Genomic DNA, 22,877 nt, shown 5'->3' on the forward strand with positions numbered 1-22,877 from the left:
GAGGGAGGGATGCTGTGGCTCTGCAGGGTTTATGATCGCTGTAATAAAAGACTCATAAGAGCTGCAGCGTGTCGTGAGGTCTCACGTCGTGTCCACAGGATGCTCCGGTGACCCACAAAGCAGCGCGTCAATCAAACAGGCCCCGCCTCCCGCAAGGGAATAAATAATGAAAAGTCCAAACTAAGAACAGGGTTTCACATAAAAGGACTCACATTCATGAGACGCTAAACATGCTATTGTAACCACTACTTCCTAGGCAGTGCACATCCACACACAACAGCTTCCTCTAATAAAAACGATGACATTGTGTGCGGTCAACAATCCGGGTTGTAAGTTCATAATCAAGTCCACATGACGCGCTTCCTCTCGCAGACGAGAAAAGTTTTGGTTTTGGTTTTTGAAGAAGATAATGATGTAGAATAACAAGTAGGAAACCAGAAAAGCACCGCGCCCGCGAGGCAAGTCATGTGAGCCGTAAGATGCTCTCAGCATAACTTACACATTATTACATGAATACATAACTTATGAATTACTACATGAATACATAACTTACATTACTACATGAATACATAACTTACATTATTACATGAATACATAACTTATGAATTACTACATGAATACATAACTTACATTATTACATGAATACATAACTTATGAATTACTACATGAATACATAACATGAGCTTTTCGTCTCAGAAGTTTAATAATAATATGGACCTTTCTCATCAAACAACAGTTTGAATCTATAAAGAACTCAAACTGATCCGTGAGGAGGCTGGTGACGTTTCTTCGGGAGACAGACAGGAGCTGTACAGGAAGTGAGGGAACAATAGAGGTGCCTGATTGGACGAAGAGTCCAGTCACGTTGAAATAAGAAGCGATGTCATTGGCGCACATTTCTGCTCCCGGAGATTCAACTTTCCTCCGCCAATGAGAAGCTGTTCTTGCCGTGACGACAGTGAAATGTTTGCTCGCCGCCATTTTAACTCCCGTTTGTCCGGCGCCCGAGAAAGGGGGCGGGGCTTTCCTCCGTGACGATGAATGACGATTTAACTAAGTGGTGGTTAACAGGAGCTTACGGCCCCACACACACATCTAGCGCGTCAACACGGTCTATTTACTATTTCAATTATTTGGTATATATATATTTTTTCTAATATATAATTTTTTTCTTCTTTTTTTTTCATCTCAAAATGTTAAAAGGGGCGGCGCCCTCTAGTGACGCACCGCCACACAGCATGACGTCATGCTCACAGGATGCTCTGAGAGCAGCTTTGTTGACGTCCTCTTGGATTACTGATCTGTCTGAGCTTCACACACACACACACACACACACACACACACACACACACACACACACACACACACACACACACCTGTGAGGGCAGCCGTCTGACAGCAGCTCAACAACACAGGTGAGATGACTTTACACATCATTTTAAGATAGAACATGTTGCTCACAAAGAGCAACAAGTACTTTCTACTGCTGTAACAAGTACTTTGTACTGCTGTAACAAGTACTTTGTACTGCTGTAACAAGTACTTTCTACTGCTGTAACAAGTACTGTCTACTGCTGTAACAAGTACTTTGTACTGATTTAAGACAGACTGTTGATTGAACAGCAGAACATTACAGAATGTTTGCCGTGTGTGTGTGTGTGTGTGTGTGTGTGTGTGTGTGTGTGTGTGTGTCTGTGTGTGTGTGTGTGTGTGTGTGTGTGTGTGTGTGTGTGTGTCTGTGTGTGTGTGTGTGTGTGTGTGTGTGTGTGTGTGTGTGTGTGTGTGTGTGTCTGTCTGTGTGTGTGTGTGTGTGTGTGTGTGTGTGTGAGCAGGATGGACGGCGTCCCTCTGAAGATGCCGCAGGGCGCCTCACAGGAAGTCAGAGGAGACGTGGAGGTGGTCGTCCCTGATTACCTCAGCAGGCTGCAGGACACGGAGGTGACACACACACACACACACACACACACACACACACACACACACACACACAGTTCATGTGTGTGTGTGTCTCTAACGTGTCCGTGTGTCTCTCATGTGTTGTGTGTGTGTGTGTGTCTCTCACGTGTTGTGTGTCTCTAACATGTTGTGTGTGTGTGTGTGTCTCTCACGTGTTGTGTGTCTCTAACATGTTGTGTGTGTGTGTGTGTGTGTCTCTCACGTGTTGTGTGTCTCTAACATGTTGTGCGTGTGTGTGTGTCTCTCACGTGTTGTGTGTGTGTGTCAGTACGAGTTCAGTCTGGAGAACTTTGTGCTCGCCGGGCTGCAGAGCGGCGTCTCCGGCCAGCACCGGCCTCGGCTCCCCTCCTCCTCTTCCTCCTCCTCGTCTTCGTCGGGGCCGTCCTGCCCGCCGTACTGGATGATGTTCAGCAGCCCGCAGCAGAGCCGCCTGGCCAGCCGCCACCGCTCCGACTGCTGGGAGCCCAACCCCCGCCAGCGCTCGCACAGCCTCAACCCGGCCGCGCTGCGCGAGGGCAGGGGGTCGCCTGAAGAGATCCCCCCTGCTGCTGCCACTGCTGCTGCTGCCACTGCTGCTGCTGCCACTGCTGCTGCTGCCACTGCTGCTGCTGCCACTGCTGCGTGTCAGCGCGCTCACAGGAAAGCACAGAGGGCCTTCGTCCCGGACCTCCTGAACCCTCCGGCCTGCCTCAGCAGCCTGCCGCACCAGCGCAGGAGGAACCTGCGGCAGTGCTCGCTGTCCGTGCTGGACGCGCTGCAGCAGCACGCCGCCAAGGAGGACGCCGCCAAGGAGGACGCCGCCAAGGAGGACGCCGCCAACGAGGACGCCGCCAACACCAGCAGAGCCAACGCAGTGGACCGGCTGCCCAGCGTGCAGCACAGCAGCACACACACGGTGAGAGTTACACGTTGACACGAGGCGGGTCGTGTTGTCTTGTTGTTGCATCCACACGTAGAGCTGGAGCTCGGTGACATGCACGGTATTAAAACTGGTTTTATTGTTATATTCTGTTATATTTTGAACTCAATGGGAGAACGTCCACCTGTGCGTGCGGTCGACTGATCGGATCCCCGTGTGAGGGACGCGATCTTGTTCCTTGCAGACCGGCAGTAAAACGTCCTGACACGACGACACGCGCCTCACTGAGGAGACGAGTTTAACCTGTTAAACTCTGGAACAGTGTCGTCTCCAGACCTCTGTTCCTGTGTGAGTCCTCATAGGAACCCAAATTAATTACAATACTTGTGTTTATTGTTTGGATTTGTTCAGCAAAGTCTTTAGAAAAAAATGTATATCTGCAAAAAAAATTTAAAAGATGTTTTGATGGTAACGATGAACATCCAGCATGATGTGAACCAGATTCCCCAAAAAGCCTCCTGGAGCGTCAATAAGACCTTTATGGAAAGATTAGGACCTAAAGAATCAGAACCTGAACAACAATCACAATAAAACAAAGACTTGTCCTGTTAGGAAGGAGCTTCAGTCAAGAAACTGTGTCGTTCACTTCAAGAATGGAAAAATTACGTATTTTATGCTAAAAGATTGTCTGAATGGGGCATGCTGGGACTTAAAATGGATTTCAAGTTCAAGTTTATTTTCTCAAGAGGGACAATGTACATTAATGAACACTTAAAAGTAAAATGTAAATGAGGTTGACTAGGAGTTTTACTGCGTGGTTACTCTTAGCTCCGCCCGCTCGGGTGACTTCTGGTTGCAGAAACCAAGATGGCTGAACTCCAGGCTTCAAAATGGTCGTCCTCAACATCACGTGACTCCGCCCTCTTCTCAGCAAAGCCTGCTGCAGGCCGCCCGGCTCGTCTGCAGCGTTATCTGGTGATCAGGGAGAGCTCATGCTCTGAATCCACCGCGCGTCAGCCTGCTGCTCTGCAGGAGCAGACTATTAATACGACGTAAAGCTCAGGGCTTTACTTCTCCTGAGCCTCTCCATAAACCTCCACACATAAGCCCGGGTCAGGCATCTCACACACACACACACACACACACAACACACACACACACACACATCCGGACGGCGTTTGGAGCGCGTTCACGTTGGTGATCAGTGATGTCGACACTGTGTGAGCCGGGAGGGGAAATCCATCCCAACCAATTCATTTTCTCCGATTCACATTTCAAAGGGATCTGCACACTAAGAATAGAGCGCGTAAAGTCTGCTGCCTGCGTCCAGCCCGCTGTCCAGAGGTCACCAGAGGTCACCAGAGGTCACCAGCAGCAGCTGTGTACTTTCAGTGGGATGTAATAACATGATGAGATGAAGAACACCTGCTGGTCTGTGGGGACGTCCTCTGAGCTCCTCTTCACCTGTCAGTGGTACACACTTCACCTGTCAGTGGTACACACTTCACCTGTCAGTGGTACACACTTCACCTGTCAGTGGTACACACTTCACCTGTCAGTGGTACACACTTCACCTGTCAGTGGTACACACTTCACCTGTCAGTGGTACACACTTCACCTGTCAGGCTGAGGTGTGTAACACAACGTGTTGCTCCTGGAAGATAACGCTCCACCTCTCCAGCAACTCTGGAAGAGTTCACACACACTGAAGAGGGAAGGAAGGTCATGAGGAAGGTCATGAGAGGTTCCTCACACTCTCCTGGTGTGACCTCTCTCTCTCTCCTGGTGTGACCTCTCTCTCTCCTGGTGTGACCTCTCTCTCCTGGTGTGACCTCTCTCTCTCCTGGTGTGACCTCTCTCTCTCCTGGTGTGACCTCTCTCTCCTGGTGTGACCTCTCTCTCTCCTGGTGTGACCTCTCTCTCTCCTGGTGTGACCTCTCTCTCTCTCCTGGTGTGACCTCTCTCTCTCCTGGTGTGACCTCTCTCTCTCTCCTGGTGTGACCTCTCTCTCCTGGTGTGACCTCTCTCTCTCCTGGTGTGACCTCTCTCTCCTGGTGTGACCTCTCTCTCTCCTGGTGTGACCTCTCTCTCTCCTGGTGTGACCTCTCTCTCTCTCCTGGTGTGACCTCTCTCTCTCCTGGTGTGACCTCTCTCTCTCTCCTGGTGTGACCTCTCTCTCCTGGTGTGACCTCTCTCTCTCCTGGTGTGACCTCTCTCTCCTGGTGTGACCTCTCTCTCTCCTGGTGTGACCTCTCTCTCTCCTGGTGTGACCTTTCTCTCTCCTGGTGTGACCTCTCTCTCCTGGTGTGACCTCTCTCTCCTGGTGTGACCTCTCTCTCCTGGTGTGACCTCTTTCTCCTGGTGTGACCTCTCTCTCTCCTGGTGTGACCTCACTCTCTCTCCTGGAGTGACCTCTCTCTCTCTCCTGGTGTGACCTCTCTCTCCTGGTGTGACCTCTCTCTCTCTCCTGGTGTGACCTCTCTCTCCTGGTGTGACCTCTCTCTCTCCTGGTGTGACCTCACTCTCTCTCCTGGTGTGACCTCTCTCTCCTGGTGTGACCTCTCTCTCCGTACAGAAGTCCTCCTGCGCTGACTCGTCAGCAGAGCTGCTGTCGGCTTTGACCCCGGAGGAGAGGGAGCTGCTGGGCGCCATCACGGCTCGTGGTTACCCGCTGCACACCGCCATCATCGCCCTGCAGAAGACCGGCCGGCAGACGCCGGATCAGGTGAGCGAGCAGTGACTCACCTGGACGGTCAGCAGCTCCGCCCCCAAACCAGCTCTAACACTCGTGTTAGCTCATATGATTCGTTAGCATGTTGGGAATAAACTGTGTGTGTGTGTGTGTGTGTGTGTGTGTGTGTGTGTGTGTGTGTGTAGCTCCTGCACTACCTGCTGGCCTGTGACCGGCTCTGTCTGAAGGGCTTTGACGTTCTCCTGGTGGAAGAAGCTCTGGAGATGTTTCACAACTGTGAAGCCAAGGTGAGCGTCGCCATGGCGGCGGCCTGTCAATCACAGGCAACAGGACCCGCCTCCTTCCTTCTGATGTATTGTTATGGATGACGTCGTGTTAAAGGATGATGTCGTCCTCTCAGGCCGAGGAGTTCCTCCGCCTGCTGGCTCAGTTCCATGAGATGGGCTTCCAGCAGAACGCCATCAAGGAGGTTCTGCTGGTGCACGAGAACCACCGGGAGCGAGCGCTGGAGGAGCTGATGACACGCGTGTTGTGATGCAGAGCCAGACACACACACCTTACTCACATGTATGATTTCAGGTTGCTAAGATTTTTATTAGGATTCACAGAGAACTTTATGTCGTCCATCAAAGTGTCAGAACTGAAGATGACGTGGCCTTCACCCAAGGTACATTTAAAGTTCATTTACTGTGGAACATGGATGATGATGATGATGATGATGATGACTTGACATATTGCATATGTTCATCCTGTTCATAACATGGTGTTGAGGTCTGAGAGGCTGAACTCTGATTTATTAAAGAAGTCTTTTAGCATCCAGAAGGCCGTGTTCTGTCTTTAATTATGATTCATAAACTGTCGGCAGGTTTCTGTCTGTGTTTAACTCTCTGAGAGGAAACATCTCCGCTTGTTTTCTGAGGATCCATCAGGGACTTGTCCCCGAGCAGGAAGTCAGCGTTGCCACATCGTTCTGTGACATTCCTCCGATGACGCCAGTCTGCAGAACCATGGATGAACGCTTCATGCTCCAGGAACTCTGAGCACAGCAGGACCTCCACCTGTCACCTGCAAGCAGAGTTCTTCTGTAGATCCACTCATGTGACCCGGAGAGCCTCAAACCTGGAGCCACCGCGTCCTACAGGCGACCACAGCACTGAGGGGAGGAGCCTCTGGCGTTCTGCCGCTGACCCTCAGCGGTCCCCTCGGTGGAGCCTTCAGGGGCTCCAGGCAGCCTCATCAGGAACGTATAAATGGATCCGATCCTGCCAAACCCCCCCATCTCCCGCTTCACCCTCCACCTGTCCTCCTCCACGGCGTACTCGGTGGTCACCTGCCGGCTGAGCGTGAACACGGAGTCTCCTCGCACCACGGCGGTGAGCAGCGAGCCCTTGCTGTTCCCGTACTGGCCCGACACGGCCGTCCACTGGCCCGAGCGCAGGCTGAAGCGGTCCATCACGCACAGCAGGAAGTCGTCGCAGGGCCCGTTGCGCACCACGTACAGGTTGTCCTGGTGGGCCACCATGTGGAGGCCGTAGCTGTGCTCGCGGGTCAGCGTGGTGACCAGAAGCCACCGGTCCCGCTCGGACACGTACTCGTGTATGTCGGTGGCGCCTTTGCCTCTCCAGAGGCAGATGAAGATCCTGTTCATGGCGACAGCAGACACCACCAGGGCCGCCGGGCAAGGCAGCGGGGCGACGAACCCCCAGCTGCCCTCGGACGCGCTGAACCTCTCCACGGACGACAGCGGCTTCCTGTCGGACTCCCCGCCCACGGCGTACAGGCCGCCCTCGTGGCCGATCAGCGTGAAGTTGTAGCGGAGCTGCAGGGAGCCGCGGATGGTGGACCAGGCGTCGGCCGCGGGGTCGAAACAGAAACCGCTCTCCACGACCTTCTTGCTCACGTCGTGCACTCCTCCGACGATGTAGAGTTTGTTGTCCAGGACGGCCACGCCCGCCATGGTGGTGCTGGCGCTGGCGGGGAGGTGAGTCAGGACCTTCCACCGGCCGCCGTCCTGGTCCAGGCGGCAGACGGTCCTCTGGGGGTCCTGCAGCCGCTCGCCGGACGGCGCGTGGCTGCACACGGCCACGTAGCTGCTGGGCGGCAGGGACTCCACGTACTCCACCAGCTCGCCGGGTAAGGCGAGCGCGTCCTCCTTCAGGTCGCCGTACATGTCTCTGATGAACAAGGCCGCGCTGTGCGAGAGCTCCCGCACGCCGTACGTCGCCGCCGTGTGGTACACCAGCAGGCAGTTGTCAGAGTTGAGGATGCAGGTCAAGTGCTTGGTGAGCGCCGGCGCCTGCAGGAACGCGGCGCACTCGATGGCCTCCACGATCTGGTCGCCGCTCAGCGCCGGCCGCTCCCCGCTCAGCACCCGCAGCAGGACCACGAAGCCCAGGACCCCCACGCCCTGCAGGCGGACCTCCTCCTGCTGGCACTCCCTCATCCCGGACCGGAACAAGGCCCTGAAGTACTCGCAGTTCTTGGACAGGAGGCGCTTCTCCACCGTGAAGGAGCTGCGGTCGATGCTGACCCGCAGGCTGTCCGCTGGCCGCTGGCTGCAGCTCGGCCAGCTGTCGGGCTCCATCGCCGCCTCGACGCGTTGGATCTTCTCTACATTCCAGCTGAAACGCTCGACCAGACGCCAGCGCCGCTCATCAGTGGTGTTCTCTGCCCGTGAGACTGAGACGCTCCTATCCAGAGAGACGCCGGCTTAGAGCTGACTCTATACATAGCAGCCGGACGTGTGACACGGTTCAAGTCCTTTATGATGACATGCAGCCAGAGGAGAAAGAGGAGCCGCAGAATGCAGCTGGCAGTCATTTTGCTCTTTGTCTTCGGCTGACGGTTGTGGAGCAGCTGAGGATTTGTCCTCGAGCCGCACGAACCGTCCAACTGGAACAATAGATCGTTCCCCTGAGGGCCAGAGGGGGCAGGACATGCAGGACATGCAGGACATGCAGGACATGCAGGACATGTAGGACATGCAGGACATGCAGGACATGTAGGACATGCAGGACATGCAGGACATGCAGGACATGTAGGACATGCAGGACATGCAGGACATGCAGGACATGCAGGACATGTAGGACATGTAGGACATGCAGGACATGTAGGACATGCAGGACATGTAGGACATGCAGGACATGCAGGACATGCGGGACATGCGGGACATGCAGGACATGCATGAGACGTGTAACCTTTACTGGAGTATCATTAGTACCTTTTAATCATTACACACAAGAAGATACCCAAATAAATAAATGTGTGTTCTGACTCCCCTGTTTACATCTTTTGAACTAACATATAAAGCCCCCCCCCCTCCTCTTGAGCCCCCCCCTCTCCCCCGATGATGTCAGCAGTTTATACTCAGTCTGTCCAACACGCCGTCGCTTCATCTGTTCATCCTGCCAGCTGTTTGTGTTAAAATGTTCTCTTTATCGTGTGAATCACTGAGTTACGCCACAGTGACCTTGACCTTTGACCTCTGCTGGAATCCGTCCAAGTGGACGTTCAGGAATCTCTCGGAGGCCAAAAGCTTGAACCGGTCTGCATGACGGGCTCGAGCTGCAGGAACAGACCTTTGAGGGATGAGCTCAGTGAACTTTACAGCTTTTACAAGCTCACTTTGAAGTCTTTTCCCTAAAATGGAGCGGGCCGGCGCCGGCTCCTCACGGGACTGCTCCTCCTCCCAGAGGCCTGCGAGCAGCTTCAGTCCACTGGGCTCCTCGTGGGACCGTCCTCCTCCTCTGAAGACCAGTCCAAGAACAACAAGAGAAGGACTCCGCCTCAGAGGAGTTCCTCTTCAGCGCCGTCGCTGCAGAGAGAAGCCGTGAAGCTGGAGGTCGGCATGTCGGGGATGTTCGGGAAAGGAAAGCCGAGCGGCGCCGCCGCCGCTGACCGGACGCCCGCCGAGTGCAACCTGGTGCTGCTCGGCCTGCCGGGCTGCGGGAAGTCAGGTCTGTACCCTCCTCACTGCTTTGAAGTTCATGAAGGACGTCAGACTGAAGCAGATTCTGACTGTTTAGTAACTGTTTCTCACGTTTGTACATCAGCTAGTGAATAGTAACCGCTCGCTATGACTCATTTTGATTATTATATATTAAATCAGCTTCGTAAGAGCAACGAGTTGCTGGTTGTCTTCAGAGGAAGTTGCTCTTCTGGTCCGTGTGCATTTAGTAGTTGAGCAGCATCCAGTTGTGTGTGTGTGCTTCATGAGTGTGTTGTTGCAGGAGCATGTGTGTGTTTGTGGAGCCGTGGTTTTCTCAGGACCTCCATGACCTCGCTCCCTCGCTCCCTCGCCCCCTCGCTCCCTCGCCCCCTCGCCCCCTCGCCCCCTCGCCCCCTCGCCCCCTCGCTCCCTCGCCCCCTCGCTCCCTCGCCCCCTCGCTCCCTCGCCCCCTCGCTCCCTCGCCCCCTCGCCCCCTCGCCCCCTCGCCCCCTCGCCCCCTCGCTCCCTCGCCCCCTCGCCCCCTCGCTCCCTCAGACCTTCACGCTGTTTCCTTTCTTCACAGCGCTGACGGTCAAATTCCTCACAAAGCGTTTCATCGGTGAATACGACCCTCATCTAGGTGAGCGCTCTGCTACACACACACACACACACACACACACACACACACACACACACACACACACACCTGTTCACCTGGATCTTCCTCATCCCCTCTGGAAGTTAGACTTGAAGTTATTGCGCCACCATGTGTCCAAATGAAGGCGCTGCATGTCCTCAGTCCCTTTAACAATAAACACCATTTTGTGAGCAGACTTCACCTTGTGTTTCACACTGGACTCTGATTGGATGAGCACAAGTTGTGATGTCATAAATCCTGCAGGTGAGCTCAGAGAAACTTCCCCACGTTGTTGTGCACAGTGAAGCTTCAGGACGTTCGAGGAGCTGAAGCTGTAACGCTGCTCTGTGTCGTTGTCTAGAGGACGTCTACTCGTCAGAGGAGACGGTGGACCAGCTGCCCGTCACCGTGAGAGTGATGGACACCTGTGACCAGGTATGAACCCCAGTGAGGGAGGAGGACGCTACCACTGAGCAAGATGTGCAGTTTAACCTTCAGGAAACCACAGCTTAAGTCCCAGCATGCCCCATTCAGACAATCTGTTGGCTTAAAATATTTATGACACAGTTTCTTGACTGAAGCTCCTTCCTAACAGGACAAGTCTTTGTTTTATTGTGATTGTTGTTCAGGTTCTGATTCTTTAGGTCCTAATCTTTCCATAAAGGTCTTATTGACGCTCCAGGAGGCTTTTTGGAGAATCTGGTTCATATCATGCTGGATGTTCATAGTTACCATCAAAACATCTTTTAAAACAGATTTTTTTGCAGATATACATTTTTTCCAAGACTTTGCTGAACAAATACAAACAATAAACACAAGTATTGTAATTAATTTGGGTTCATATGAGGACTCACACAGGATCAGAGGTCTGGAGACAACACTGTTCAACAGTTTAACAGGTTAAAGTCCTCAAGACAAAGAAAGTCTCCTGTAGTGAAGATGCTGATAACCATCACAACACACAACACACAACACACAACACACAACACACAACACACAACACACAACACACAACACACAACAACACACAACAACACACAACACACAACACACAACACACAACAACACACAACAACACACAACAACACACAACAACACACAACAACACACAACACACAACAACACACAACACACAACACACAACAACAACACACAACAACACACAACACACAACACACAACAACACACAACACACAACACACAACACACAACAACACACAACACACACAACAACACACAACAACACACAACAACACACAACAACACACAACAACACACAACAACACACAACACACATCAACACACAACAACACACAACAACACACAACACACATCAACACACAACACACAACACACAACACACAACACACAACACACAACAACACACAACACACAACACACAACACACAACACACAACAACACACAACACACAACAACACACAACACACAACAACACACAACACACAACACACAACAACACACAACACACAACACACATCAACACACAACACACAACACACAACAACACACAACAACACACAACACACAACAACACACAACAACACACAACACACAACAACACACAACACACAACAACACACAACACACAACACACAACACACATCAACACACAACAACACACAACACACAACACACAACACACAACACACAACAACACACAACACACAACAACACACAACAACACACAACACACAACAACACACAACACACAACACACAACACACATCAACACACAACAACACACAACACACAACAACACACAACACACAACACACATCAACACACAACGCACAACAACACACAACAACACACAACAACACACAACAACACACAACACACAACAACACACAACACACATCAACACACATCAACACACAACAACACACAACACACATCAACACACAACACACATCAACACACAACACCACACAACACACATCAACACACAACAACACACAACACACAACAACACACAACACAAATCAACACACAACAACACATCAACACACAACAACACACAACACACAACACATATCAACACACAACAACACACATCAACACACAACAACACACAACACACATCAACACACAACACACATCAACACACAACAACACACAACACACAACAACACACAACACACAACAACACACAACACACAACACACATCAATACACAACACACAACACACATCAATACACAACACACAACACACATCAACACACAACACACAACAACACACAACACACAACACACAACAACACACAACACACAACACACATCAACACACAACACACAACACACAACACACAACACACAACACACGTCAACACACAACACGCAGCCCGTTTGTGGGCGTTGCCTGACGCCTGCTGGTGGAACACAGGAACTGCAGCTGAGAGAAGAGGCAAACGCAACACGTGCACAAAGACTGAACCACACAATTCAGAAGTGACACAACTATCAGAACAACACAAACTAAACTATGATGCTAGTGTAACACAGATGCATGCTGGGACTGTGTGTCAAACCTGTGTGTGCAGCGTGCCACTGGAAGTCATATGGAAGACCACACACACAAAACAAAGTAGGACGGAAAAATAAAAAATCAGGAGAAAATTTTTTCCGCAACAATTTCTTTTCTTTTTTTTGTTGATGAAAATAAAAAAGGACCAGAGAAAAAAAATTATAATAATTTGGACCAAAAAAATAAATAAATCTGGACAAAAAAAAAAAAAAAACAGGGTCAAAAAAAGAAAAAACTTAGTTTTTACAAAGTACTTTGTGTGTACAAATATTAGCTACAGTTATATTTAAGCTGTAACTGTAATTTAGTCAAGTTCTTATTCCCGCCACACAAAAAAATAAATAAATTAGGACCAAAAGAAAAGGTTAGGGTGTGGCTTGTACTTGTTGTGTTGTATGAACAATACATATTTTCATTTAAATGAAGGTTTGTAAAACCAAAGTGATGAAATAACGTGTTGCTTACATGTTTTTTTTTTTTTTTGTGTGTGTGTGTGGCGGGAATGGGCTTCCACACGTTTCTCTCCTGGAATGAAACAGGAAACTTTTTTTTATTTTTTTATTTTTGCCTTTTTTCAAATCAATGGAAAAAAAAGTTGATTCATTTTTTATTGTTTTTTTGTCCTTTTTTTTGGGTCCTAATTATTATTATTGTTATTATTTGTTTGTCCTAATTTTTTTTTTGTGGCGAAAGGCTAGGCTAACATTAGCGTTCAGCTGCCAGTAGCCAATCAGAGGCAGAGTAGGGCCAGGTCTTCCTGCAAAGCATCCTGGGTAAACGACTATGCACCAACGTCAACATACACACATTATATTCCAGTTCTGAAGTGAAATCGCTCTAAAGGTTCCTTTAAGGATGGAACTTTTGTTCCCAGCGAGAGAACAGGCGTGTGCAGTGTGTGTGTCTGCCTCCTGTGTGTGTGCAGGACGGGCCGCTGAACAGCGAGCGCTACCTGTCCTGGGCCAGCGGCTTCCTCGTGGTCTACAGCATCGACAGCCTGCAGAGCTTCAGCGGCTGCCGGCCGTACCTGCAGACGCTCGCCCTGCACGGCAAGACCTTCAACCCGCAGACGCCCATCATCCTGCTGGGCAACAAGCTGGACATGGACCGATACAGGCTGGTGTCTGTGTGTGTCTGTGTGTGTCTGTGTGTGTCTGTGTGTGATGAACACAGGAGCAGTAGTCAATGCACCGTGCTGCAGGACACACATTGATGTAAGCAGGCAGATGAAGAGCTGAACATGTGACACGCTGAGCAGGAGGGAGAGAAGGAAGCCATCGCTAGACGCTAAGCTAACGTAGCGTAGCTAATGTGAGCAGAACTGAACTATGGGTAAATAAAACTGTTGGATTTAAAAGAAGCTGAGTGTTTAAATGTGAAAGATGTACAGCAGATAGTAAGCCGTGGTTAGCTTGGCTTAGCTAGTGCTGAGAAGCTATTCTATCTGTTAGCAGACGCGCTAGCAAACCGCTTCCCTTCTGCATCCTGCACACGTTACTCGTGGACGTGTGCGATGTCACGTGGACGTGTGCGATGTCACGTGGACGTGTGCGATGTCACGTGGACGTGTGCGATGTCACGTGGACGTGTGCGATGTCACGTGGACGTGTGCGATGTCACGTGGACGTGTGCGATGTCACGTGGAGGTGTGCGATGTCACGTGGACGTGTGCGATGTCACGTGGAGGTGTGCGATGTCACGTGGACGTGTGCGATGTCACGTGGAGGTGTGCGATGTCACGTGGACGTGTGCGATGTCACGTGGACGTGTGCGATGTCACGTGGAGGTGTGCGATGTCACGTTGGCTTTCACGGCCACGTGTCAGAGTACGGAGCTTCATCGGGTAAAGAAAGTCTGGAGGGTTTGCTTCCTGGCTGCTCCACGGTGAACGAGCTCCTCCTCGGCGTCAGGAAGTGTCTCCATCTTCCTCCATGAGCTAAAACACATCTTTTTCGACGACATCTTGACTGAGGAGGCCAGCGCAGCAGCAGCTCTTCAGTATCTCGTAAATGTTTCTCACTGACAGAACTTTGCAGTTTGACTTCATTGTGCTTTGCTGGTTCTTGTTGTTGTGAGTTTGTGCTCATGTTGAAGGAGCTCGTTGTGAGTCTCTCTGGCCTCGGCTGAATGGAGTGTGATGAGGTGTCATCTCTTCTCTCTCAGACAGGTGAGTCAGTGCGACGGCGAGCTGCTGGCGTCTCGTTTCGGCTGCTTGTTCCTGGAGGCGTCGGCCTGTCTGGACTTCCTCTCCGTGCAGCGCGTCTTCCACGAGGCGGTGAGGAGGGCGCGGCGCGGCGCCGGACCGCCGGCGCCGGCCGTCTACGTGAGCGAGGACAGGGCGGCGCTCGCCGTCCCCTCCTTCACCACGCCGTGCTACAAGGAGCTGCCGGCCGCCGCCACCGCCAAGCTGGTCACCGTGAAGACGTCCAGAGCTCAGAGCAAACGCAGGGCGGCCACGCGCACCTTGCTCAAGGGCTTCAAGATCTTCTGACTCGCTCCGGTTCCTCCGGTTGTCCCTCATGAAGTTATTCTGATAACGACGGTGGCATGAACACTGTAACTCATCTTGTCTCATGAAGAGACATAACTCATACTCATAGCTAAAGGTTTTTGCTCTAATATATTGAAGCACCGGAGCCAAAACATTCATATTCATGTCCTCTTCTGGTATGAACTGCTCACATTTGCAGACTCTATGATATACAATATAATATACTGTTGTTCTATTTTTTACTTTTAAAGTTTTTTGCACTTTATCACTTCATCACTTGACATTCACTTCATGTCAGACAGAAGAGAGAAACTGTTTAAAGAGTTTACACAGATGGAAGAAGTGACAAATAAAAGTGACTTTGACTTTAATCTCTCCAGACATCATCTTTCTCCTCCTGATGGACTGAGCCCTCTGATTGGTCGATACATCAGCCCTCTGATTGGTCGATACATCAGCCCTCTGATTGGTCGATACATCAGCCCTCTGATTGGTCGATACATCAGCGAGTGTGTGTGTGTGTGTGTGTGTGTGTGTGAGAGAGTGTGTGTGAGTGTGTGAGTGTGTGTGTGTGTGTGTGTGTGTGTGTGTGTGTGAGTGTGTGTGTGTGTGTGTGTGTGTGTGTGTGTGTGTGAGAGAGTGTGTGAGTGTGTGAGTGAGTGTGTGTGTGTGTGTGAGTGTGTGTGTGTGAGTGTGAGTGTGTGAGTGAGTGAGTGTGTGTGTATGTGTGAGAGAGAGTGTGTGAGTGTGCGTGTGAGTGAGTGAGTGTGTGTGTGTGTGTGTGTGTGTGTGTGTGAGTGTGTGTGTGTGTGTGCGTGTGTGTGTGTGTGTGTGTGAGTGTGTGTGTGTGTGTGTGTGTGTGTGTGTGTGTGTGTGTGTGTGTGTGTGAGTGTGTGTGTGTGTGTGTGTGTGAGTGTGTGTGTGTGTGTGTGTGTGTGTGTGTGTGTGTGTGTGTGTGTGAGTGTGTGTGTGTGTGTGTGAGAGAGTGTGTGTGAGTGTGTGAGTGAGTGTGTGTGTGTGTGTGAGTGTGTGTGAAGTGGACACATGGGGCCATCACCTGGACGTGTAGCTTCATATCAGGACAGAAAAGATATTTTAAATCAACACTTTTTAATTTTTTTAAACAAAACATTGCATGAAAATGTCGGATTTTAGTTTCAGCCAAAAGAAGGAGCATCTTCCTGGTGACAAAGCTGCTACTCGCTCGCTGTTTCCCTCTCGCTCTGTGCCAACACTCGCTGGAGGAGATCCTCCAACCTGGAGCTTCTGGTTTCAGGCTGCAGGCCGACGCCTTCACACCAGCTGCGAGCGCTTCACTCCGTCGGCTCAGCGGCTGACAGCTCCTGCCGGTTCTCCTGCCGGTTCTCCTGCCGGTTCTCCTGCCGGTTCTCCTCCCGGTTCTCCTGCCGGTTCTCCTGCCGGTTCTCCTGCCGGTTCTCCTCCCGGTTCTCCTGCCGGTTCTCCTCCCGGTTCTCCTCCCGGTTCTCCTGTCGGTTCTCCTCCCGGTTCTCCTGCCGGTTCTCCTGCCGGTTCTCCTGCCGGTTCTCCTCCCGGTTCTCCTGCCGGTTCTCCTCCCGGTTCTCCTCCCGGTTCTCCTGCCGGTTCTCCTCCCGGTTCTCCTGCCGGTTCTCCTGTCGGTTCTCCTCCCGGTTCTCCTGCCGGTTCTCCTCCCGGTTCTCCTGCCGGTTCTCCTCCCGGTTCTCCTGCCGGTTCTCCTCCCGGTTCTCCTGCCGGTTCTCCTCCTCCTCCTCGGTGGGATCAGGAGCGTACAGGCAGGACGTGTTGCCGTCTTTCCAGGTGAGCAGGACGCTTCCTGCTTTCAGCTCGCTCAGCTCCCCGTTGCTCCCCTCCATGCGCCCGTCCAGCGCCGGCGAGGGTTTGCAGCCGCTGCGGTCGCTGAGCGGCGAGACGCTCTGCAGCTCCTCAGTCCTCTGAGCCGCCGCCGCCTTGTACTTTGCAATCTTCCTTCTGTTCCTGAAGGGAAAAGAGACAGAAAGCGTCACTCTCCGGTCTTTAAAACATCAATGTGACAGAGCGCTGACATGAGCATGACGTACTTGTTGGCCATGGCTCCCATCCCCAGCAGCAGGAACCCGACAAGAAGGCAGACGAAGGCCAGACCGAGCAGCACCAAGGTCCACAAGGTCGCTGCAACAGGAAGGAGACGCACAGCTCATGAAGACGACAGTGCAGCGCTTCACGAGAACTCTTGTAGCGCCAGGATCCTGCTTCTACATGCTACATGGAGATGCTACATGGAGATGCTACGTGGAGATGCTACATGGAGATGCTACGTGGAGATGCTACATGGAGATGCTACATGGAGCTGCTATGTGGAGATGCTACGTGGAGATGCTACGTGGAGCTGCTACATGGAGATGCTACGTGGAGATGCTACGTGGAGATGCTACATGGAGATGCTATGTGGAGCTGCTACGTGGAGATGCTACATGGAGCTGCTACGTGGAGCTGCTACGTGGAGCTGCTACATGGAGATGCTACATGGAGCTGCTACATGGAGATGCTACATGGAGATGCTACAAGGAGCTGCTACATGGAGATGCTACGTGGAGCTGCTACATGGAGATGCTACGTGGAGCTGCTACGTGGAGCTGCTACATGGAGATGCTACGTGGAGCTGCTACATGGAGATGCTACATGGAGATGCTACGTGGAGCTGCTACATGGAGATGCTACATGGAGATGCTACGTGGAGCTGCTACATGAAGATGCTACATGGAGCTGCTACGTGGAGATGCTACGTGGAGATGCTACGTGGAGATGCTACATGGAGATGCTACGTGGAGCTGCTACATGGAGATGCTACGTGGAGCTGCTACATGGAGATGCTACGTGGAGCTGCTACATGGAGATGCTACATGGAGATGCTACGTGGAGCTGCTACATGGAGATGCTACGTGGAGATGCTACGTGGAGCTGCTACATGGAGCTGCTATGTGGAGATGCTACGTGGAGCTGCTACGTGGAGCTGCTACGTGGAGCTGCTACATGGAGATGCTATGTGGAGCTGCTACGTGGAGATGCTACATGGAGCTGCTACGTGAAGCTGCTACGTGGAGCTGTTACATGGAGATGCTACGTGGAGCTGCTACATGGAGATGCTACATGGAGATGCTACATGGAGCTGCTACATGGAGATGCTACGTGGAGCTGCTACATGGAGATGCTACGTGGAGCTGCTACGTGGAGCTGCTACATGGAGATGTTACGTGGAGCTGCTACATGGAGATGCTACATGGAGATGCTACGTGGAGCTGCTACATGGAGCTGCTACATGGAGATGCTACGTGGAGCTGCTACATGGAGATGCTACATGGAGCTGCTACGTGGAGCTGCTACGTGGAGCTGCTACATGGAGATGCTATGTGGAGCTGCTACATGGAGATGCTACATGGAGATGCTACATGGAGATGCTACATGGGGCTCTGGGACAGAAACCAGGAACTAGCAGCTCAAACTCTTTAGAAATAAACAATATGTTCAAAGATATTCAGAATTTTAATAGATGAAATGGACATTTATGTAATTCTGAGAAATTCTAATTTTATGTCAAAAAACACGCCCCCTCACTGTTCGTCAGTCATGAGCTAGCAGCAGTGCTAGCTTGCTACAGCGGGGAGCTACCAGCAGCGTTGGCTTGCTACAGCCGATAGCTAGCAGCAGCGCTAGCTTGCTACAGAGGCCAGCTAGCAGCAGAGCTAGCTTGCTACAGCGGGCATTCAGCAGCAGCTCTGGCTTACTACAGCAGATAGCTAGCAGCAGCGCTAGCTTGCTACAGCGGGCAGCTAGCAGCAGCGCTGGCTTGCTACAGCGAGCAGCTAGCAGCAGCGCTGGCTTGCTACAGCGGGCAGCTAGCAGCAGCGCTGGCTTGCTACAGCGAGCAGCTAGCAGCAGCGCTGGCTTGCTACAGCGGGCAGCTAGCAGCAGCAGCCAGCGCGGCTACCAGCGGCTCGTGACTCAACCTCTCGTGAAGCGAGCAGCACTCACGGTCCTCCGTGCGGTAGAACCAGCGGAGGTATTCTCTCTGGTCGTCCGTCATGGCCGCCGCGCCGCCCGTCTGCTTCTCTGCAGCCTCCAACTCGTCTGCATCGTCAGACGCTCTCCTGGATCCTGGAAGCAGAGCAGCACCGTTACACACCTGATACTGAACACACTTTATTAACGCCTGTCAACAAAGTCAGTTCACTGGTTGTTTGCATGATGTCACACAGAACAGCTTCAGTTTCATGTTTTTTTCATATATTTTCTATATCATTCAACAGTAAATGAACCTTTCACCAGTTCTTCAGACCTTCAAACATCAAGTTATTGTCACCATGAGATGAAGATACACAATGTTTTGACAGGAAGACGAGTTTTCCCTCTACAGACACACTCCATCTCTCCGCTGTGTGTTGATCCAGCTCTTGCAAAGCAAAGAGGAGATCAGCTGCTCTGTGCTGCCTCTAGATCTGCAGTGACGCAGCATCAAACCTGCAACCTCCTTTCAGCCTTGTGCAGGACCACCGCCAGCAGCAGCACGATCTCTGTTCTGGACTCTCTGTGACTTACTGAGCTTCTCCTGGCAGACGTCTCCTTCGTCCAGAGACTTCCACGCTGACAGTTTGCTGTCGCGGGAGAGAACCGGCGTCGGTCCGTCGGCCGCCAGCATCATGGACGAGTTCCTGCTGAGCAGCCGGCCGCCGTCGCAGTCCCACAGCGCGGCCGCGGCCTCGGCCCCCAGAACCCCGCAGGACCGGGTCTGCACCGGCTCCCCCTGCCGCGCCCACAGGCACCCGGAGGACCGGACGCTCATCAGCATGCCGCCCCGCAGCCACAGCCACTGCTGGGCCTCCGAGTCCAGGTCGCAGCGCCGCAGCAGGACGCGGCCGGCGGCCGCAGACGCCTCCAGGCAGCGGCCGCCGCGCGCGTTGAGGATCAGGAACGCTCGCGCCTCTGCAGGGAGGGAGGTGAGACGCTGTCGAGCTTTAAAGAAAGTCTGAACGTGTCCGGATGAAGCGCAGACTTACCGAGCAGCAGAGGAAGCAGGAAGATCCAGACGGCCGACATGTCTGCAGAGGACGAGTCAAGAAGTTCCCCGAGACAGAGTTCACCTCTGCAGAGGACGCGATGACCTTCAGTCTGGAGGAACAGGAACACTACAGCTGCACGAGGATGACCTCTGACCCCTGACCTCTGACCCCTCCTCACTGGGTCTGAGTACGGTGAGTCCTAAAACATCATCACGAGTCTTTACGGCCTCACTGAGTCACACTGGGTTGTAGATGTTTATTAACCTTCATAAAGACTTCATAACTTTCATTTTGAGCAGTTCTAGTTGGACAAAAGGCGTCACTACCATCAATGTTTCTTTGATAGAGCAATAATGCAACATGCAGCGTAAACGTCTCGCTGGAGCTTCATCTCTAGAGAAGCTTCATGTCACACGGCGCCACCTGCTGGAGACAGACGCTCAGTTTTCATTATAGATCACATAAAGTGAATGATTAATTACTTTGAAGAGGATCAGCTGGTCCAAGAGGACAGGGCGGGGCCAACGTCAGGTTTTATTCATTTATATTTATGAGCAACAGGATGTTGGCACTTTGACTTCAGTTATAATTATGATTTAGTTTGTTTCATTCAAGAGAAAATAAATGGAATCAACGTTTCCAGTGATGAACGAGTCAGGAACAGAATCCTGGAGCAACAGGAACCAGCTGAGAACACACGGAGCGCTGCTCCAGAGTCTGCATGCTCAAGGTCACGCTCAAGGTCACGCTCAAGGTCACGCTCAGGGTCACGCTCAGGGTCACGCTCAGGGTCACGCTAAGGGTCACGCTAAGGGTCACGCTCACACGTTCCATGTAAGGCTGGCGCACAAACCTTCACGTACATGCAGATAAAGATCTAGATCTCGAGACTAAAGCCCGCCCTCGCCAACACGGGAGCTTCCCATTGGCCGCTGCGTCTTTCTGTCTCTCGGTGCAGCGTCACTGCTTTGTTTTTATTATTAATATTATTAATGTAAAATGGGTTCACATGCACTGTTCACATGCACTGTACACATGCACTGTACACATGCACTGTACACATGCACTGTTCACATGCACTGTACACATGCACTGTTCACATGCACTGTTCACATGCACTGTACACATGCACTGTTCACATGCACTGTTCACATGCACTGTTCACATGGACTGTTCACATGCACTGTTCACATGCACTGTTCACATGCACTGTTCACATGCACTGTTCACATGGACTGTTCACATGCACTGTACACATGCACTGTTCACGTGCACTGTTCACATGCACTGTTCACATGCACTGTTCACATGGACTGTTCACATGCACTGTTCACATGCACTGTTCACGTGCACTGTTCACATGGACTGTTCACATGCACTGTTCACGTGCACTGTTCACATGGACTGTTCACATGCTTCACAGTGTGAAGCAACAATTCATCTGAAATGAATTCACATGACGCTTCATCGTTATGAACACGCTGACAAACACAACATCTCCTGGAAGTACTCCTACATTAAAGTACTCCTACATTAAAGTACTCCTACATTAAAGTATTTACACATAAAAGTACTCCTACATTAAAGTACTCCTACATTAAAGTACTCCTACATTAAAGTATTTACACATAAAAGTACTCCTACATTAAAGTACTCCTACATTAAAGTACTCCTACATTAAAGTACTCCTACATTAAAGTACTCCTACATTAAAGTATTTATACATTAAAGTACTCCTACATTAAAGTACTCCTACATTAAAGTATTTACACATTAAAGTACTCCTACATAAAAGTACTCCTACATTAAAGTACTCCTACATTAAAGTATTTATACATTAAAGTACTCCTACATTAAAGTACTCCTACATTACACTATCTACATACAAATACATCTCATTGATCTCACGGCTATGGGGATGTTTGTATTTACATGTTTTTGTGAGCACAGATTCAAAAGTACATCATAAACATCTGATACTCACTGATGTGTCTGCTGACGGAGGAGAAGAAGAAGAAGAAGACTGACCGCTGCTGACAGAAGAAGATGAAGAAGAAGAAGAAGACTGACCGCTGCTGACAGAAGAAGATGAAGAAGAAGAAGAAGACTGACCGCTGCTGACAGAAGAAGATGAAGAAGAAGAAGAAGACTGACCGCTGCTGACAGAAGAAGATGAAGAAGAAGAAGAAGACTGACCGCTGCTGACAGAAGAAGATGAAGAAGAAGAAGAGAAGGACTGACTGCTGACGGAGGAGAAGAAGTCTTCCAAAGTTCAGGGGGAGGAGCCTCATGAGATCAGAGATGATCTGATTCTGACAGGAAGCAACGATGAGAGGCTTCATCTGTCTGAGGGCTCCAGCTCCATGGTCATGTGTTCATGTGTTCATGGTCATGTGTTCATGTGTTCATGGTCATGTGTTCATGTGTTCATGTTCATGGTCATGTGTTCATGTGTTCATGGTCATGGTCATGTGTTCATGTTCATGTAAAGAACTCCTGACTGTTTGTTCTGCAGCGACCTCGCTCTAGTGTTTACGAGCTGAAGTGACTCATCGGTCACACACACACACACACACACACACACACACACACACACACGCAGGTGAACGACCTCTCTGCCAGCGAGGAGAGGCTGAACTTTGAGTCTGTTCTTCATGTGAAACCTTAAATAACTGATTTACAGACCAAACCTCCAGCTGCCAGTTACTTCATTTGATACGTTACAACATGCAGA

The 22,877-nt window shown here is 51.0% G+C and overlaps 3 protein-coding genes across 3 annotated transcripts; 2 read left to right on the forward strand and 1 right to left on the reverse strand.

The window, feature by feature from the left end:
* Window positions 1–1,302: 1,302 nt before the first annotated feature.
* ubap1lb (ubiquitin associated protein 1-like b) lies at window positions 1,303–6,329 on the forward strand. Its single transcript, XM_068601576.1, has 6 exons — window positions 1,303–1,415; window positions 1,833–1,938; window positions 2,225–2,851; window positions 5,391–5,540; window positions 5,693–5,794; window positions 5,908–6,329. Exons 2-6 carry the CDS (start codon window positions 1,834–1,836, stop codon window positions 6,040–6,042), a joined length of 1,119 nt encoding a protein of 372 aa, XP_068457677.1. The 5' UTR covers window positions 1,303–1,415; window position 1,833; the 3' UTR covers window positions 6,043–6,329.
* Window positions 6,330–6,642: 313 nt separating this feature from the next.
* On the reverse strand, window positions 6,643–8,670 carry kbtbd13a (kelch repeat and BTB domain containing 13a). Its single transcript, XM_068601541.1, has 2 exons — window positions 8,393–8,670; window positions 6,643–8,197 (listed from the first exon to the last, which is right to left on the reverse strand). Exons 1-2 carry the CDS (start codon window positions 8,668–8,670, stop codon window positions 6,643–6,645), a joined length of 1,833 nt encoding a protein of 610 aa, XP_068457642.1.
* Window positions 8,671–9,294: 624 nt separating this feature from the next.
* Window positions 9,295–15,451, forward strand: rasl12 (RAS-like, family 12). The gene is made up of 5 exons (XM_068601586.1): window positions 9,295–9,463; window positions 10,019–10,075; window positions 10,434–10,507; window positions 13,545–13,739; window positions 14,787–15,451. The coding sequence occupies exons 1-5, from the start codon at window positions 9,355–9,357 to the stop codon at window positions 15,108–15,110; spliced, it is 759 nt and encodes a 252-aa protein (XP_068457687.1). The 5' UTR covers window positions 9,295–9,354; the 3' UTR covers window positions 15,111–15,451.
* The last annotated feature ends 7,426 nt before the right edge of the window (window positions 15,452–22,877 follow it).

The sequence above is a fragment of the Clinocottus analis genome, unplaced genomic scaffold (assembly GCF_023055335.1).
Source record: "Clinocottus analis isolate CAN_PGR_092001 unplaced genomic scaffold, fCliAna1.0.p SCAF_51, whole genome shotgun sequence".
Taxonomy (NCBI): Eukaryota; Metazoa; Chordata; class Actinopteri; order Perciformes; family Cottidae; genus Clinocottus; species Clinocottus analis.